Source organism: Cucurbita maxima, unplaced genomic scaffold, assembly GCF_002738345.1.
Source record: "Cucurbita maxima cultivar Rimu unplaced genomic scaffold, Cmax_1.0 Cma_Scf00008, whole genome shotgun sequence".
Lineage (NCBI taxonomy): Eukaryota > Viridiplantae > Streptophyta > Magnoliopsida > Cucurbitales > Cucurbitaceae > Cucurbita > Cucurbita maxima.
Genome location: NW_019272024.1, coordinates 5,101,832 through 5,116,564, shown reverse-complemented (window position 1 = coordinate 5,116,564; position 14,733 = coordinate 5,101,832). Strand labels below are relative to the sequence as shown.

Genomic DNA, 14,733 nt, shown 5'->3' with positions numbered 1-14,733 from the left:
AATTTGTAAAGAGTAACAATTGAACTCAATCCATGGAAAGAGTAAAAAAGGTACTTATTCAAATTCCAATTGAATTGTTTGAGAAACACAGAATGAATGAATCAAAGGTACATTGAATTAATACTTCAAAAGTATGGATCTCAAAACCATATCATTACAATTAATCATTTATAACTAAAGAATCTTTATTTTAAATCTAAGATGAAAGTGTCATTAAATAAAAAATATATAATGTTCAGTCTCAAATTTACATCCAACATTCAACTTTATATACCTAATTAATTAACTTATCACAAAATATAAGACTTCAGATATTAATAGAAATGAAAAAATCTCAAGTCTCCAATACCAAAACACACACATTAATCCCTTATGTTCTAGCCCCTGCAATTCTAATGAACAACCACACAATAGTACATCAACAATGGCAGTCCTAGTCACTCAAGCTGACCCTGCTCAGAAGATTACTGCAATGAATTTCTACTAATCTGAGGATAATTTTCTTTTCCTAATGGAATCTGAACCAACAAGAATGATATCTATATCCCATATTGAATCCTCCTCAGCAATGCAGCTACCGACAATTGTTCGCTACTTTTCTCAGCCTTTCAAGAAGATATGAAGGTCAAAAGTGTCAATTCAATGGGGGTACTCATTTGCCACAGTAAACAAAATAATTTCAATAATCCAACACTACACAAGACCACTTGAAAACCAAGGCAATGCAGAGTGACATCCCTGTTTTAGACCATTGAAAGGCAGGTTTTCTCAGAAAAGGTTGAACGCAAGTAATCAGAAGCATACCAAATTGTTGTGTGTTGGCTAATTCTCTTGAAGGGCAATCAATCGTCATTCATGTTGATACATCCAGTAAGAATGTCTGCTTGTTTCCCTTTAGTCATAGAAGATAAGCCAACTTTCACAATATCTCGTAGAGTGAGAGCACTAGACAAGCACGTACGCTGGCAAAGAGAATTGGTTTCCCTTTAACTGCCTCCTTTTCTTTTGAGGAGTTCCTGGTGGTTGAAACAAAAGTAAATCCACGTTATTGCAAGAGAGGAACAGTTCTTCAAACATAAGCACGTTGCATGGATCAATGTGAGAAGGTATTGAGAAGAAAATAAATAGGAAAATGGCAGGCAGCGGTGAACTACATGGAAAAGAAAATAGCAGTATAAAATTCAAAATGAATGACCCACCTCAGGCTATCCCTTGTAGTCGATCCTTCCACATCTTGGGAACCTTCATTCAAGAAATACAAAAATGAATGGAGTATAAGCATCCACAGCCAATAAAATTACTCAGAATCCAAATGAAATGAACTATCAATTTGGGAGAGAGAGAGAGATACGTGACCGGAAGAAGTAAAAGAAAGTAATCAACCAAAAGGAGAAAAAATTAGCTCTCTCTAAATTATTATTTGAAATCAAATGCTTTTCGAAAGTGATGGGAAATCTCGCTTCATTCTCCATCAAAGTTATAAAATGCTAAAGGCATCCTATCTGAACTTCAAATACCTTCTCCGGAAATGGAGCTGTCCAATGTGGAAAGCCAATGAACTGAAAAATGCATATGAGAGACATGACATTGAGAAATATTTCCCAAGTATCAAACATTTACTATTTCTAAAACCTCAAAATCAATGCTATATATTAGTGGACTAGAGAAACGTTTCATATCATTGTTGTTCTCTCTGGACCTTTGTACACATTTTTTCTCTTGTTTTCCCACCTTCATTAAAAAAAACCGAGTGCAATCCAGCCAATCAAGAATAAAAGAAACTCTTTCCAGAAATAATTACAAGACAGTGCAGAGAATGGAGTAATACAATAATACCTATGTGAACGTAGACACATCAATTTAGTTTTGCAGTGCATAATAATGCGGAGCCAGTTCAGACAGCCAAAGTCGATCAATTCTAGTGATATTGCGGATGTACTTGTGATTAGTTTGCACGAACTCGTTGAAAATTACACAATCTGGTTTTTTGCGGAATAGCACAGAAGAGGGATGAATCTGTACCACCTCACCACTTGCACAATCCCTGCATTTTTTGTCATGTGTGAGATAGAATAAAAAAATTTAACAAGACAACTAGAACTACATGAAGAACGTATCATAAACACGACCCAGAATGGCCTTTATTCTAGAGTAATCCCAAAGCCCAAGTTACAAAAAGCGTGATTAGAGATTGATACAAGCATGAGACAAATACAGATGAATACCTGTATGTTCCATCTGGCTGCTTTGTGGCTACGTTGAGGAAAAAGGAAGCAGCTAGGCATCTACAAAACTGAATCGTGTCATCTCCACAAGAGTGAAGAGGAAGATTCATTTGTTCAACATGTTCCCTAATTTGACTGCAATAAAATATATGGTTGGAAAGATTATACAATGAAAAATTTATATGGTTCTTTGCTTTTCATAAGCTGAGAGAGAAATGAAAGAGTGTACAAGCGCATACAAAAAACAATCTACAAAAAAAAACCCTCAACAACCTATAAGAACATGCTCCAATCCAAAAGAATAATAAGTATTAAGCTGATAATTTCAAAAGCCCAACAAAAGATGCCCACAAATAGGCTTTAAACCTTGCACCTTCCCAAAGATCTTATGAAGACCCTCCAATCCTCTAAAAATTCTATTGTTCCTCACCATCCACACTTCCAACAAGATAGAAAAACAACATCACAACCACAAGACCTCAATTTCACGAAAGGTTGAGTCCATCGCAATCTCCTCAAACAAAGACCCACATTTCCTACTACGTACCAAGTCTATCTTAAACAACTTGAAACACCAACTCCATAGGTAGTAACCAAACTAGCAACTCCACAAAAGATGATCAAGATCCTTGCATGTTGTCATCGATCACACCACTGCAAATCCAAAATCAAGGATGAAGGTCGTCGGATATGATCGTGAGTGTTTACTCCATCAGGCAAAAAAAAAAAAAAACTTCACTTTCTTGTGGATTTTTAACCTTCCACAAAGAGGAAAACATGGAGGTGTCCTAAACGGGAAAAGGGAAGCTTCAGAAGAGAAGCTTTAGAAGAAGGGTGGTAGAACCAAATGTTTTTAAATCTAAAAAGGGCAAGATCCCATGTCACCAAATATTTTCGAATTTAAAGATGATAGGCCAAGGATCTGAAGTCTATGCCCCCTCAACGATCACCTGAAAACATTATCCACCCATTAATAAAAACGAATTCTTCCCAATCTACAAAACACCACTCTCTCTGCCATTAGACTGAGTAAACCTATTGATAACTAGAGAAGGATCTAAGAGTTTGCACTCAATAATTTTATTAAGGTTCCTCACCGACCTCGTGAGTCTTCCTCAACTAAACTTCTCAGGCAGGAATCTAATAACCTTGAAACTCACAGCTAAGCATCAATGCTCACCATAAAGGTCATAGAGGCTCCCGAAACTCCTTCCTCCCTTTGGGACTAGACGGGCCATACACATCCAAGACTATCCTACCTTCACAACTTGGAACTCAAAATATACAAAGAGAGAAAACACTCTTTTCAGAATCTTGTAAGACTTAAAACCTCTCCCATACCACATCAAAAAAATGCCTCCAAAGCCCATATTAACTCCAGCCCTGCCTACTCAACATGATACCACCTAAAGACTCTTAACAAAGAGACTACAATATTCTTGGAGCTTAGTTTCCAACAAAGTGACAATATTATGCCTTTCCCAAAGTAAGAAATCCTTGAGCAGCCTCCACTTGTCTCACTCAAACCCCACACATTCCAAGAGACAAAGCTTCATTGAGTTTAGTTCCCCAGCTTCTGACAAAGCCTTTTTGCCATCCTAGTTAATTGAACAATCTAGGTTTTTCAGCTTCCTTAGCCTCTTACTCATGGTCCAACTGTCTTTTGCCCCTTCTCCTTCCCCAAATGCTCTTGAGACTGCTCAATTGATACAAGATGATTTCTCACCGATTGAGGAAAGCATAGCAACCATACCATTCTCTCTTGGAAGCGGTACTCCAGAGAATTAAGTCTTGGCCTTGGAAAACCAATATGACCTCTAGTAGTATCGAAGTGGCTCTCAAGACCCCACACATGCTCTATGGCTAACACAAAGGAGTAATCAAAAACCCACTCTCCCCATTAAAGTTGTAACCAACCTTTGTGAGACCATGCTAACCTCAGAACTGATGCAGTTTAAACAATGGAAATTAGGAGGGAGTTGTAAAAAGACAAGGATAAGGAAAAAAACTCAATCCCAGGTAAAATAGGAGGACTCAGCATAAGAGAAGAGGAGAGCAACTTTGGACATGAAACAAGGACTCAAAGACTTGCATCAAATCAGAATGAGCATTCTAAGAAGAATTGTATATCTGATTAGTATTAACTAGGGGTTTAGCACCCTGACCCTATAAAGCCTACACCTTGTTCGATGGATGCGGACTCAATTAAAAAATAGGTGGGAAGAGATGCATAATGTATAGCTTAAAACATTTTGTGCATGTAAACATTCAATAATCAATTAAATAAACAAAAGAAGAGCCCCGGCAAAGTTCCTTTTAAATAATTCATTAAGAAATTAATGGCAAGGACTAAAATATTTTTTTTTTATCCAAAGTTATAATGCTAAAAAATATATTTTTAAATTAAGGTACTAAAATAGAACTTAAACCAAAATTTCAAAAGTGAAGAATTTGCTCTAGTTAGAGGGATCAATTATCTATGAGACCTCATCACTTGATCCATGAACATTAACCAAGGAATTGTGTTGCTAACCTGTGAACGTCACGTGCGTGTCTCAAAGATCTACTATTTATAAAATTTTCTTTGCACCACTTTTTCAAGCTTTTCTCCACTTTTTCTTTGCTAAGTTCCAACTTTTTCTTATTCAAAAATTCCTCAGCAGATCGATACACATTGATTAGAGTGAGATGATCACCTTCCAGACTTGAAAAACATTTCATTTTAGCTCTTGCCTGAAAACAGAATAAATATATGGAGTTTTACCATAGAGATAAATAGAAGATAAACAAGACTTCATCATAGGAAATATTTCTAATTATTAACTATTGTTGAGTGAATGACACTAGCATGCTATAACTTTTATGATACGAGGACAAAATCTAAAAACAAAAGAGGAATAGAAACACATAATTTGTATAAAGTGTTGACTGACCTCTTCTAACTTCTCACGAGGGTGGTAAAAAATGGATTCAACTGAGAGCATTGACACAGTTATCAACATTTCTTCCAAACAGTTGAACTGACCGGCAACTATCAAAGCTTTAGAGTATATTGGATCTAATGGAATACGAGCCATCAAATGTCCTACTGGATTAGATAGTTTGCCGTCATGTGCTACAGCCCCAAGCAGAATCAATTGCTCCAATGACTTGAAAATAGCTTGCCTGTTGAAAATAAGGGTCAAGGAAACATTCCCATCTTTCAACCCCCACCCCTCAAAACCTATCTTTTCTTCCCTTTTTTTCCCACAAGTAAGAGGAAGCTAAGGTAGATAAAAGAAAATAAAAAGTAGTAGCTCCTATTCACTTAACACCTACATATAAAAACATCCTGCACCCACACATGAAAAGATAAACCATACAACATGCTTAAGCAATAAACTCTATAAAACTTGCACCTTGGCGGTTCTTCCAAGAAATCAAATTCCATGATATTATCAACGCCTAAAGCCTTCAACTGTAAGATGACATTAGAAAGGTTGCATCTCTTTATCTCTGGCTTTGTTGAATCCTCAAGTTTATAAAACATATCCTCAGGATACTGACGAAAGCATTTTCCAGGTCCTTCACGGCCAGCACGCCCACTGAAGCACTAGAAGATTAATACTAGAACTCTCACTAGTTAAATTCAAATATTTTTCGCTAAAATTATAGCCTAAACAAAATATCATAATAGCAATCATGCAGTCATGCTTAATCCAAAATACTACCTCCTTTGTAGTGCCTGTGCTTTTGAGGTTGGAAAAACAATCAATGATTCCATCCCTTTGTTTGGATCATAAGTGCGTGCTTTTACAAATCCAGGATCAATAACATATTTGATCCCAGGTATTGTCACGGATGTCTCAGCAATGTTTGTTGCCAATATTACCTAAAAAGCAGGGCCACCAGCAAAATCTTTAGGCAAGAAGAATTAATTTCAAATATGAAACAAACAAGGACTCTAGGAGATATAAAAAAAAAATGCAAGAATGTAAAGGATCTTTTTAGTAAGATATGCTGAAATGATAATATTTGACTGAGAGAAAGAATGGAAAAAGAAAATTTATACAATGAACTCTTTAGATACAACGTTGCTAAACTACCTTAAAAACTCCAAGAAGCATCAATTTCAAATATGAAACAAAAAAGGAATCTATGAGATAATAAAAAAAAAAAAATGCGAGAATGAAAAGGATTTTTTTAAAAATGATAATATTTGACTGGGAGAAAGGATGAAAAGAAAATAAAGAATTCATTTAATACAATGGGTTAAACTACCTTACGGACTCCAGGTGGAGTTGGGGCAAAAACTCGCAATTGTTGCTCCGATGGAAGGGCTGAATATATAGGAATAACTACTATGTTCTGTTTGCTTTCAGGCAACTTCTGAATCTTGTCCTTGGCAAGATTTTCAATAGATTCTATCTCCTCTTGCCCAGTTAAAAATGCAAGTATATCACCGGGACTCTCCTCCAAATGAATCTAGTTCACAAGATATGTGCGATAATACATTGAAATTGTTACATGAATTAGAAAGACAAAGGGTGTTCAAAAGTTTACATTGAAAACAAAACTTGACAAACAACAGTCGTGAAAAACATTTATATAATGAGCAAGTGGCTAGATAATTTACATGTTATTGTTAATAAAAGCCATGGTGAGAATTTAATAACTACCTGAAATATAGTAATAAGAGTGGCCTCCAAATAATCTGATACATGCTTACGAGTATAAAATATAGCCACTGGATGTTGACGCCCCTGGACACGAAGAGCCCTTGCACCACCAAAGTACTCAGAGAAAAGGCGTGCATCTAAGCTGGCAGACATGATAATTAACTTCAATGGAGGTAGTTTCCTTCCACGATATTGCCTGAGGGAACTTGCATATTTACCATTATTTCCATTTTCTACCACTAGGCCATTAGCATGCATGTTCTCGGCATTCAAAGAATCATTCAAAGAGTCATTCAAAGATCTAGATCTGGTTTTCTGCACTTTTTTCAAAAATCCTAGCAATACATCAGTATTAACTGTTCTCTCGTGAGCTTCATCAACAATGATAACTGAATATCTTGAGAGAAAAGGATCCAACAGTGCTTCCCTGAAAATTTATTAAAGCAACATGATACCTAAGTTAGAAAATTGTACAAAGTCCACATTTACCCTATGTTCTGCAAATCGTAAAGAGACAATTAGAATGTCAATAAAAAAAAAAAAAAAAAAAAAAAAAAAAAAAAAAAAAAAAAAAAAAAAAAAAAAAAAAAAAAAAAAAAAATACTTCATGTATTAGTCATCAAACAAATTTTATTTATCATGCCTATCAACAAATAGGTTACGTGGAAAAAGATATACATTGCATGGAACAAGAGGAGGGAAACAACATGAATTCAAAATCAAGCATCACCTTCAAAATACGAATACTCAAAAAGACGATAAAGAAATATAGAATAAAAAATTGTAACAAAACCTTATTCGTGCGTCCATTGAAATGGCAATTTGAAATGAAGTCAAAGTTTCTATATAGTACCTTAGCAATAGACCATCAGTCATGTACTTGATTCTTGTGGAACTAGAAGTTACATCCTCAAATCTAATGGAATACCCAACCTTTTGCCCCACTTCAACACCACATTCCTCAGAAACTCTTTTAGCTACGGTTACCGCAGCAACACGCCGAGGTTGGGTCACCCCAATAGCTTTCCCATCTCGACAAAATCCAGCATTAAACAGGAACTGCGGTATTTCTAAAAAACATGGATACAAATAGTTCAGCATAACAATAAGGTAACTACAAGTATAAAATTTAGAAACATGGGACAGAATCTCACGCGTCGTTTTTCCACTCCCAGTTTCACCAACGATGACTAATGTATCATTTCTATGCACCTCTTGTATGAGCAGATGTTCAACTAATCACATAAAAGAAATCAACAACTCTCAGGAACTTAGAAAAACAACTAATTTGAAATAGAAGACCAAAAGAATTTAGGTTAGTACCCGAAGCTACTGGGAGTGACTTTCTATGTTCTGCAATTTTTCGCTTCCTGCATAGCAACCAAAATCACGTCACCAAAACTACTACCAAAACATTGCAAGTTGTAGCCAGAAACAGGTTAGAACTATATGTACATGCCTGGAGATATTTTCGCTCTTGCAATCATTAGCTGAGACCTTGGCATTGACTCCGAGTGTTTCCATTGCCCCTGTAGTATTACAAAAAAAAAAAATGATGGAAAAAAAGCCAGTCATAATCAATTACAAAAAACTTATAACTTAATTTCCAATGGCTTATGTATAGAAGGGAATTGCCCAAATGCTTGCTAGTTTTTCTGAAATTAGTTATGATTTCACCTATCCGACTCCAAGCTCCAAGCGTAAACGGATACTTCAAGACGATTTTGAAAGCTCATGGGTTTGACTCAAATAAAATCAACCACAAAACCTTTTAGAAAAACAAATCTCACCTCGAGTCGTCACTAGAACCCACCGGAAAAGGGTCGTTGAGGGCCTGTAGTCACAGCCGGTGAGGAAAGAAAAACAGAGCCGCGCTCGTTATCGGAACTGTTGAAGAGAGAGAATGGCCGACCGTCGAGCAATGGTCGATGGGAGCACCGGCGTTGGCCAACCGCCGGCGGAAACCGAGAAAGAAAAGCGGATGATGATAAGCCGTCGCACGATGAACACTCCCCTAGTCGAGGGTGACTCCGAGACAAAGGGAAAAGAACAGTCGAGGGTTTAGGTTTAGGCTTACAAAATTAAATTTCATAATTATCTAATTATTTTCCTAATTAACATTAAAAAGTAAATATGTTTATTTTTTGGAAAAAAAAATATAAGTTATTTGGCTCGGTAATTATTTTCCTTTATTTTATTATATATTTGTAAAAATATATATAATAATTATTATAAGAAAATTAAAATAAAATTTTTATATAAAAAAAAAGTTTACCCTTTTTGTAACTACAGAAAAAAAAAAAAAAACAAAAAAACTCAGTCACCAGAAAACTCGCCGAGTTTCACGGACCCCACGCGAAACAATAGCCACACCTTGCTTAGCCTTCAGCCCACGACTCCCAAAATCGATCAAAGTACCTGAAAACAGAGAAAAGGACGAAAATACGAGAGAGAGAGAGAGATTTCAAATAATATCGGTGAGTTTCCAATTCCTCCGACGAGCCCCAAACCACCCTAAAACCGACGCCAAACGCTCAGTTACCACCACGAGAAGGATCCCAAACGAAAGCACAATAACTCAAGGTAAGTTTTGTGCCTTTTCGTAAGCGCCGTCATCGGTAATCGAGGTCGGAAAATTGGCTTTTCCTAAACGTTCTTAGATCTGTGGTTTTAGGAACTTGTAGGCCACAAAACTCCCAGAAAGGAAAGAAGGACAACAAACTAAGAGGAAAAGGAAGAAAGAGGACTAAAATCAGCAACGGAAACGCAGCGGGAAGGAGAGAGAAAATGCACCAGTAAATCGGCCGAAATTTGGTAAGGAAGACGAGATCCATGGATCCGGGTCAACCCAAACCCAAAACCCGAGAGAGCTAGCCCAACTTCTTTCCCTTGACCTCTGCCTTCGGCTCAGCCCAACTACAGTGGCCCAAACCTCAAACCAGCCAAGAAGCTAGGGTTCAGCTAAACCAACCCGAGACCAGACCCACGGTCCAATTGAACCGCCCTGCAACCCAAAACACTTGCGGCCCAGCCCAATAAGTCGAAGCCCAACGATTAGTTTGGCCCAGTAGCCTTCTGCAGCCCGCGACCCAAACCGAATTATGACCCGCGGCTCGACCCAACACTACCGCACAACGTGGCTCATTCTGCTGCTGCCACGTGTCACACAGAGGCTGATAAGATAAGGAACCACTACAAGGGGAGTAAGATTCAGATTACCTTGTTGATCGAATATCTCAAGGCAAGAACATTGTTTGAGATTCGAATCACTCCACAAGCAAGATTGATCATGTCGAGCTTGAATGATTTTACATGCAACCTAAATTACATAAAATTACAAATAAACTTAGTCATTGACTAAAGAAAAGCACAAATGTTTCTTTTACTATATATTTTTCAAGTCACTTACAAATACAACATACATGGCTTTATATAGCCTCAAAATGAAACTATTAAAGGCATTCAAAGAGTTGTAACATTCATACTTAATTACTATAATTAATCATTATGTAATTGTAACCTATAAAGTAAATAAAAAGTCTTAAAATACATTAACGAAATACAATAACTCTAAATTACTCTAAATTGTAATCAACCCAAAATTCAAAACATGAAACTTCATTTTTCTTGATGTGGCATGAATTGAAATATCTTTTGATAATTTCAACAATATTTTCTTTACATCTTCATTGAAGCATATTGTATGATTGATGTCTCTTGGTTCATATCACGGTCCCTCGGCTCGGCTCAGGCTCCCTCCGGCTGCTCCTCCAATGGCTGTTCGGCTCGGCTCACCTGTTTTCGGGCTGGTTTCCACTGTTTCGACCCTCCCAGACCTGTTTTCGGCCCGGATTAAGGTATCTGAGACCGTTTTAGAATCGTATTTCACATTTATTGAATTATTGATAAATTAATTGTGAAATACTAACGGAAGGTGGCGAACGGTGTGATAGGAAACAAATCCCGGCAATGTAGGAAGCAGCTCTCACGGAACGGGAGCTTACGTTTAGCTAATTAAGGAATACTTTAGCTAAGGCCAACCAAGTGATATGAACCAAAAGACATCAATCATACAATATACTTCAATGAAGATATGAAGAAAAGGTTGTCAAAATTAACAAAAGATGTTTCAATTCATACCACATTAAAGAAGAATGAAGTTTGATTGTTATAAATTTTAGATGGGTTACAATTTAGAGTAATTTAGAATTATTGTTTTTTAAGACTTTTTATTTATTTTAGGTTACAATTACATTATGGTTAATTATGGCCATTAAGTATGAGTGTTACAACTCTTGGAATGCCTTTAGTTTCATTTTGAGGCTATATAAAGCCATGTATGTTGTATTTGTAAGTAGACTTAGAAAATATAGTAAAACAAGAATTTGTGCTCTTCTTTATCCAATGGCTAAGTTTCTTTGCAATTCTATGTAGTTTAAGTTGCATATAGAATCATTCAAACTCGACAATGATCAATCTTGCTTGTGGAATGATTCGAATCTCAAGCAAGTGTTCATGCCTTGAGATATTTGATCAACAAGAATCATTCAAGCTAGACGTGATCGATCTTGCTTGTGGAGTGATTCGAATCTCAAACAATGTTCTTACCTTGAGATATTCGATCAACAAGGTAATCTGAATCTTACTCCCCTTGTAGTGATTCCTTATCTTATCATTTGGTATCAGAGCTTGAGGCTCAAGATCGGATATATGTTTCCTTTGCGTTTCTTTTCAATTTGTTATTCTTTATAGTTTTTAATCGACCAAAAATAAAAAGTCCAATTTGGGCTCTACTAACAAAATTTGAGAGGTGAGAATGAGAGATTCATTTGTGTAGATGAGTGCAAGTCTAAAATTCCTTGAGTATATACACATGAGAGAGTGTTGTGAGGTTCTTTGTATTTCCATAACTTATTTTTTGCAGCAAAGTTTCACAAATAGATTTGAAGACGAATCCTCTTGAAGAAGTGGAAAATAATATGAACCAAAAGACATCAATCATACAGTATACTTCAATAAAGATGTGAAGAAAAGGTTGTCAAAATTATCAAAAGATGTTTCAATTCATGCCACATTGAAGAAAAAAGAAGTTTGATTGTTATAAATTTTGGGTGGGTTACTGATGGTGTTAATATAACACATGCGGAAGCAATTTGGATCTTAAGCACTTTTAGAACATCAATTATAGTAAATAACTAGCATGTTCATAAATATTAAAACTTAATGAGTTTGAATACTAACCTTTTGTAGTTCAAATTCCTTTTTCCTCACGAACCGTTTCAAACCACCACTAGTGTCGTCTTCATTATCCTTCGGTCTTAGAACGGGATTGTGGAATACAGTGAGTGACTAATCTTGGGAGAGATTTTGTATATATGAAGAGAGTGTTTGTGAGAGGTTTTTCTCAAGGTTTTTCATCAAGAAGAAGATTTTTCATGTTTTATGATCACTCTATTTATAGAGTCATGTTTGCATGTTCATGCAAATTTGAGATCACCAAATTTTGACACTCAAAATTCCACTCAAATGTTTGGGATTATGTGGCAAGCATGCATGTTTGAGTTAACCAAATTTTAACACTCAAAATTACACTTTTGGGATTTATTTGACAAGCATGCAAGTTTGGTTAAACCAAATTTTGACACCTCAAAATTCCTTTAAAATGGATTTTTCCATTAAATGAAGACATTTTGACTTTCTTCATTTTAATTCAACAATTAATTTGAATAGTTAATTTCAAATTAAAGTAACATTAAATGATTAATTAAACCATTTAATTAATATTTAATATTAATTCAAATGTCAATCCCAATCAATTCCAACATATAATTGATTAAGATATTTAAATATCTAAAATTCTCTCTTTTTGTTTAATTCGTAAATAAAACAAAAATGCAGTTAAATATATCGTATATATGTAGCGCATATTTCTTTATTTGAATTCGAACACTTCGAACTCACTCGTCACATTGTTCTATGGTTTAGTCCGATATGAGCTAGCAGAGGAATCTAATGGACCTATAGATCATGGGCTTCAACGATCCAAGATTAACTGGTTAAACTCATTAACCTTGTTAACCAACATTCGTTAACTACTAGGACACTCCACTATAACCTAGTAGTTGCACTCCCCTCACTATAGATATATTTCTGTCCATTTGATATAACTATGATTAGTAAGTCGATCCTTCACAGGTTGTTCTTAACTAGAGTTGGGTCAATTTACCATTTTACCCCTAAAGTTACTTCTTGTTTCTTATGTCTCACTGATCCTTTAATCAACAATTGGTTTGTGGTCCAACAAGTAAACCGAATCCCTCTCAGGCCAATGAGAGGGTGGGGCCCCCTTGTTCAAGACCTGGAGTCAGTACTTAAGGGAACTATCTCTCTTCTATCTCTAAAAGTGGGTAGGAGAGAATTCCATCCTTCATCCCACGTCCCCAGCCATTTACCCAGTTTTACCCCTGAAATGGGAGGCCTATTGAGTCGGCGAATTTGAGTCACTCTCATCCATGCAAATCTAAGGATAATTCCAAATAAACAGGAGTTCATGGTTAGTTCAGGATTAAGATCGAGTTACCTAGGTCATCGAATGAAAAGAAAATCAGTCTCAACAGTAAACAACATTATAAAGTGAGAGTGATTTTCTTCATGGTCCGATCTTATGCAATACTCATTGCATAGGACGCCCCCACTCACATGTCTCCACGTACAATTTTAGTGATCACATTGTTTATGTCATATACAAAAGTGGGCCGCATCCATAGTGTCCCCAGAATAAGGTACTCAGTCTCAACAGTAATCACTATGAGTTACCTAGGTCATCGAATGAAAAGAAAATCAGTCTCAACAGTAAACAACATTATAAAGTGAGAGTGATTTTCTTCATGGTCCGATCTTATGCAATACTCATTGCATAGGACGCCCCCACTCACATGTCTCCACGTACAATTTTAGTGATCACATTGTTTATGTCATATACAAAAGTGGGCCGCATCCATAGTGTCCCCAGAATAAGGTACTCAGTCTTATCCTTATACTATAGATCATTTTGACTATATACTTGAACTTGATCAACTCTTATGTCTCTACATATAGTTCAAGTAATCATACTATAGCTAGAGTGTTCTTAGTTTATTAAATTTAGATTAATGATCGTAAAGTTCACTTTATTCAATAACAATCTTTTAATGAATAAACATCAATAATAACTTTATTGAAAATAGAATATGTCTTTATTTACAAACTATGAGTTTTAGGACATAAAACTCAACCGTTACAATTTAGGATAATTTAGAGTTATTGTTTTTTAAGACTTTTTATTTACTTTAGGTTAAAATTACATAATGGTTAATTATGACCATTAAGTATGAATGTTACAAACTCTTTGAATGCCTTTAATAGTTTCATTTTGAGGCTATATAAAGCCATGCATGTTGTATTTGTAAGTAGACTTGGAAAATATAGTAAAAGAAGCATTTGTGCTCTTCTTTAGCCAATGGTCAAGTTTCTTTGCAATTCTATGTAGTTTAGGTTGCATGTAGAATCATTCAAGCTAGACATGATCAATCTTGTTTGTGGAGTGATTCGAATCTCAAGCAAGTGTTCATGCCTTGAGATATTTGATCAACAAGAATCATTCAAACTAGACGTGATCGATCTTGCTTGTGGAGTGATTCGAATCTCAAACAATGTTCTTGCCTTGAGATATTCGATCAACAAGGTAATCTGAATCTTACTCCCTTTGTAGTGATTCCTTATCTTATCACCAAGTAAGTGACCTTACTATAGGATAGGCTAAAGATTGTTTGAATTATGATGATGTATGAGTATGACGTTGTGTTGTGATG

General features: G+C 35.8%; 1 protein-coding gene and 1 long non-coding RNA gene across 3 annotated transcripts; one reads left to right on the top strand and one right to left on the bottom strand.

Annotated features, from left to right (window-relative positions):
* Positions 1 to 246: 246 nt before the first annotated feature.
* LOC111483262 (pre-mRNA-splicing factor ATP-dependent RNA helicase DEAH10) lies at positions 247 to 9,293 on the bottom strand. 2 transcript variants are annotated; one of them, XM_023129416.1, is made up of 16 exons: positions 9,208 to 9,293; positions 8,674 to 8,911; positions 8,343 to 8,412; positions 8,207 to 8,253; positions 8,038 to 8,118; positions 7,737 to 7,953; positions 6,884 to 7,310; positions 6,486 to 6,689; positions 5,936 to 6,096; positions 5,624 to 5,809; positions 5,159 to 5,390; positions 4,759 to 4,958; positions 2,226 to 2,360; positions 1,837 to 2,044; positions 1,200 to 1,242; positions 247 to 1,016 (listed from the first exon to the last, which is right to left on the bottom strand). In XM_023129416.1, exons 3-14 carry the CDS (start codon positions 8,405 to 8,407, stop codon positions 1,861 to 1,863), a joined length of 2,139 nt encoding a protein of 712 aa, XP_022985184.1. In that variant the 5' UTR covers positions 8,408 to 8,412; positions 8,674 to 8,911; positions 9,208 to 9,293; the 3' UTR covers positions 247 to 1,016; positions 1,200 to 1,242; positions 1,837 to 1,860. The 2 variants fall into 2 exon arrangements, with proteins under 2 accessions (XP_022985184.1, XP_022985185.1); XM_023129417.1 differs by lacking the exon at positions 9,208 to 9,293 and adding an exon at positions 1,518 to 1,559 and having other exon boundaries at positions 8,674 to 8,948.
* An 82-nt stretch (positions 9,294 to 9,375) lies between these two features.
* Positions 9,376 to 9,701, top strand: LOC111483335. The gene is made up of 2 exons (XR_002718345.1): positions 9,376 to 9,466; positions 9,558 to 9,701. It is a non-coding gene; the product is annotated as an uncharacterized LOC111483335 (long non-coding RNA).
* The last annotated feature ends 5,032 nt before the right edge of the window (positions 9,702 to 14,733 follow it).